The following is a 4,954-nucleotide window of genomic DNA, read 5'->3' on the forward strand; positions in this document are numbered from 1 at the left end:
TGGTTTTGCCTGTGATAGACTTTAATATGCATGTTTTAAGTACAGAGTGAGCAGCAGGCTTATGTACGTTTCAGCTTAGCAATAAGTAAGTATTAAGTTGTCATATTTGATCTTCAGTGATGGCCTCCATTCTTCTTTGGAGGAAACAGTGTATATTCAATGCCAAGAGCTATGACGAAAGCTGCAAATCCCCACTTGAGTCCCCTAGTAAAGACTTCTGTTAAGGTGACAGGTTTTGCAAAGCCACCCATATATCTCCAGGCTTCATTACTAGAAGAAAAATGAAACCAAAAGAATAAAACAAGATCAATGGAGCCACTGTGGTAAACATTAACAGGAATCTCTTTGTTCGGAAAAAAAAGAAGGTATTTCAACTAGATATACATTGAGACTGTAACTTTTATCATTTAAGTAACGGGAGTTGCCGTAAGTAAAGTTCATTATATTAACTCTTAACCCTTTATGCATGTAATTTGAGATACAAGTAACACCAGCAAACAACATAATTCTAGTAACAGAATCACCTCCCCAAACTTGTTACGTAATTGTTGTCTTCTGTTTTTACTCTGTTTGGAATAAAATCAGAACCCACTAGCACATGCCTGGGATGGAGTAACTACAAGCGCTAGTCACTGTGCTAGACAGTATCCAGCATAGTTAAAAGGGAAAGTTTTTCCAGCCATAGAAAACTCATCCTTGTGTGGAAGCACTTTCTGTTTTACAATACGACACTTAACTATATTAGGGTCAGAAAAGCCTACTAAAACTGATTTAAAAAAAAAAAAGGCTGAAAAGAGTGTGTTTGGCTAAAAAGCTACAGAATATTTACAAACCTCACGCTGCCTTACGGTTTTCAACCTACATTGTTATTGAAACGTTTAGTTGCTGTTGTAACTGACTGCAAGTACTTATGTGTAGCACAACCAGTGTAATCTATAGGAGAGACAAACTGTGTCCATCTCTAAGGACTCAAAGTCCTTAAGAAAAGGAAAAAAAAATTTGCACAGAAACAAGCAATAAAATCAGAACCATCATTTCAGGAGAAGATACAGTTTTTTTTTTAAACAAGGGGGTCAAGCATTGATGTTCATAGATAATCCCCTTGTGCAGGTGGTTTCTGTGACTCGGGATGAAGGAATATTGGCATGGAAGAGTTATCTTCTAGATAATAGTATAGGATACTAATTGATAAAGACTTAGGTTTCCAAATATGACATCTTTCACACAGCTTACTCTGTATTGAATATGTACATTAATGTGCATTTGCTACAAAGGTGGAAAGCTGATCCCCTGTTAAAAGGAACTTAATATATGGAAGAGGGGAGACCTACAGAGGGTTACTTTTTCAAGACTTCTAGTGCAAGGTATTAATAATGCAATCTTCTTCCAGACTACTGAAGTAAATAACTTGATACTTTAATTTCTCCTTCGTCCTATGGAACTGAAATATTACCTTACATAAAATTCAGAAAGTTCAGGAGGAATCATCTCTCATGCTTTAAGAGTTTGACTTTGTTCCTTATTTCAACTCCTCATGTAATTGGCTCAGTCACCTTCTTTTACCAGAGAAACATTAATTTTTTTTATCTAGGAGGGGCAACAAATACTACACAAGCTCTTTTCCAGTTTGCTGTTTTGCAGCACTTCCTGAGCAGTGTACTTGGAAGTGTATGCACTAAAAGTCAGGTTAATTTACACTAAATTTATGATATTAAACTGTGTCCATTTTTTAATGGGAATAAGCCTATTGCTTGCTGAAAACAATTTTGTCTGAAGCAAAGGAAAAAAAAAAGCTAATCACTGCTTGCACTCCACAGAAAGAGGCAACATAAGTGTGACACAGGCCTGGAAAGTTCATTGGTAACGGATAATTCTAAGAACTCACATGTCAAATGATTCTTATCATCAAAACTATGTTTTACTCTATGCTTACAGCCTTCAGCTGTTTCAAAGGAAGGAAAAAAAGTCCTGTCAGTCCCAAACCCCTCCAGAGGTTATAGCATGTAACAACTTTTTAACAGATTACCTGTTTGCTCTTACATTTTTCTTGTAGTGATTTGAAGTAAAGCCTTTTCTATGAAGGCTCCTGGAATAGTTTGCTCATGCAGCTTTTCCCTTACAGAAGAACCAGACTACACAGCACAAGACATTTAGCATTTTTATTCCCCAAGATTAAAGAGTACTTGAGCAAAGTATTATGTAATTCATGATGTGGGAGAAATATGTTAAGCCCTGTTTTAACAGCTGCCTAAATGATCCAGAATTGCTGTAGCTGAGAAAGAGGAGGTATTCATTGTAGAGTGGGACAACTTAAAGAGGTAAAATCTGATCTTCCATTTTGTCATTCACTGCTTAGCAAAAAGAAATGCACAGTTGAATCAAATTCCACATTGTATACTAGTATATTTCTTCTTTTCAAATAAAGGCCTCCTGTTGTATATGAGGAATGCTATTCCTACTCAGAATGTCAATGTAAGTTCCATCAACTTCAGCAAGATCTGAGCACACAATCTCTTCGCTGAAAAGGGACAGGCTTACTCACGTGTGCAAAACCTAATATTACTTAAGTGTTTTGGTGGATGAGGTATTGGTCATTGTGCCTGATCTGTATCATCATGAAACATCACAAAGTGCAAGGGTGCCTTGCAAAATGTGGAGACTGGTCAAGGTGATGCAAGGTGTGACCTCCACGCAAAAAAGTAAACAAAGACTTAACTGAAATTCTGACTAATACATTCTAGATGCATTTTCACTATTTTTACTAAAGAATAATCTGCAGTGACAAGGTCCAGTTGATGCCACAAGACAACATACCAAGATTATTATTGAGGCTCTTGCACTTACCGAGCCCACGGATCCCTAAGACCCCGTTTAGCTAGCCTTTCCTGGACCTTCTCTAGTGGAGTACCCTCTATCTTCCACTGCCTGTAGTCGGGGAGTTCCATTTTGCCATGGCCATGTTCATTTCCATGCCCCATACCTACAAGAAAAGATAGGAGTCTTTGTTTCTCAGAGAGTATCAGCTTATTTTCACACACTTGCAAAGAACAATACCCTGTACAGGAAAAACAGGGAGGTTACAAGAAGCATTCCAAAGCACGTAACACTGCACATGAACCATCTTCTGCATTGGAAACAGTACACTGTAGAACAAAGAGCTAAGAGACTTTATGCTGCATTTCAGAAGTTGCTGATTAAGCACAATAAGGCAAACTGTACAGAGCTAAGTGTTACTGCATTGTAAGTCACCACCACCATTACAGTCATGAAGCAGCTATGTAAATTTTCTGTGCCAGAAAATAGCGTCAGAAAAACAATTGTTTCCAATGTCTGTAAATGCACTTTAGCGACACCAGGGCCCACCAACTTGCAGGCTTTCCAGAGTACATCAAAAAGCTCAGTTTGGAAATTTGTAATTTAGATATGGCAGAGATATGATCACGAAGCTCTGGAGAAAAAACATGACTTGGCTCCTCAGCTCCTTTTAAGTTGCCCCCAATTCGGTCAAACATAACTGTGGTTATAAACAAGTACAGGATAGATGAATGGACTAGGAGATGCACCTTACTGTAGCCATATGTTGGGGTTAATACCTATCCTAGACTGTAGTCTTCATTTTTCTAGTCTGATTAGCTTGTATAAACAATGCATACCATACAACAACTATGCCCTTGAAGAAGAACTAAAAGACTGATAAAAGGGGAACATCCTGCCCTAGAAGGCGTCGGAGGCTAGATGACTGCCAAAGAAACAAGAAGTCAGCAAAAAACTGCGGTAACTAGGGGAAAGGTAAAGGCGGCAGGGGGAGATCGCAACCACTGACTCGATTCAAGACTGGAAAGACTTGCCCCCCCACACCTGCAAGAAGCATGCGTGCTAATTTACATGGCAAGCGAGGCTAATTTGAACATAACTAACCAATGAGCATGAACTTAGGCGGGCTTTTACTAATAATGTAACAATATAAATATGCTGTAGTTCTTTTGTGTGGTGTGCTAGCTTTGTGGAATTGCCACCTAGCACCCATCTTTGTGTGAACATGAGCTAAATAAGTATCTCAGCTCTGTGTGTAAGATTGGCTTATTGCACACTGGGTACTGGACCCCGCTTGTGGGACATTACTAGTCATTTCACAAGGCTGGAAAATATATACTTTATTTAGATACACCTTTGAGAGAACTATGAAAGTATTAAGGTTCTCATTAATAATGGTGATCAAGGCAGATGGGAAGGTGAACATTTTCAGTGAGATCATGAAGGACTGGAAGAAAATAATGATGGCTTTTAAGTCTCTCTTTTCACAAAGCACCTGAGACTTCTTTGAGCCAGGATTTCCCATTTTAACACGTATCTGGTAGCAAAGAGCAGATTTAACGTCCTTAGTTTTTAGGAGAATTGACTGGAATGCAATGGTGCCAAGAACATGGCTTCAAAGCCTTTAACTCTTGAAGAGCCCAAGCTGTGGAGGCAAGCAACGAGGATTCTCCTGCAGAAGGAAACCTGAGGAAGAGCTCTAATGCTGTCATTACCCGAAAAGCTCCCCCAGAATTAAACCTCAGTCTACACCCTTGCCGTAAAAACCCCAAGACCTCTCTCCTACCAGTATCTACCTTTCCACAAGAAAGGGGGTTAAGCGTACGTGCACACCAGCGCCCGCACGCCGCGGCCAGCGGGCTGCACTGCAGCACCAGCCGGACCCTCTCTGCCAGCAAAACCGGCAAAAGCAGGGCCGAAGGGGCCCCCCGAGGTGGGGGAGGGAGGGCCCGCGCAGCGCCCGCGCCGAGGCCCGCTAGCCCAGGCGGGGCGGGTGTCCGTCCAACGGCGCGCGGAGAAGGGCCACGGCGGCTGCGCGAGGCCGCTCCGGCCCGGGGGTACAACCCGGAGCAGCAGACATCTCCGCCACCCCCTCCCCTCCCAAGCCCACACATAGACGCTCCCCCGGGGGGCGCCGGGG

General features: G+C 41.4%; 1 protein-coding gene across 2 annotated transcripts; it reads right to left on the minus strand.

The window, feature by feature from the left end:
• Positions 1-4,329, minus strand: NDUFB3 (NADH:ubiquinone oxidoreductase subunit B3). 2 transcript variants are annotated; one of them, XM_019473514.1, is made up of 3 exons: positions 4,310-4,329; positions 2,845-2,980; positions 1-270 (listed from the first exon to the last, which is right to left on the minus strand). In XM_019473514.1, the coding sequence occupies exons 2-3, from the start codon at positions 2,976-2,978 to the stop codon at positions 114-116; spliced, it is 291 nt and encodes a 96-aa protein (XP_019329059.1). In that variant the 5' UTR covers positions 2,979-2,980; positions 4,310-4,329; the 3' UTR covers positions 1-113. The 2 variants fall into 2 exon arrangements, with proteins under 2 accessions (XP_019329059.1, XP_009282936.1); XM_009284661.2 differs by lacking the exon at positions 4,310-4,329 and adding an exon at positions 4,169-4,266.
• Positions 4,330-4,954: the final 625 nt, after the last annotated feature.

This window comes from Aptenodytes forsteri, unplaced genomic scaffold (assembly GCF_000699145.1).
Source record: "Aptenodytes forsteri isolate BGI_AS27 unplaced genomic scaffold, ASM69914v1 Scaffold183, whole genome shotgun sequence".
In the NCBI taxonomy this organism is placed as follows: domain Eukaryota; kingdom Metazoa; phylum Chordata; class Aves; order Sphenisciformes; family Spheniscidae; genus Aptenodytes; species Aptenodytes forsteri.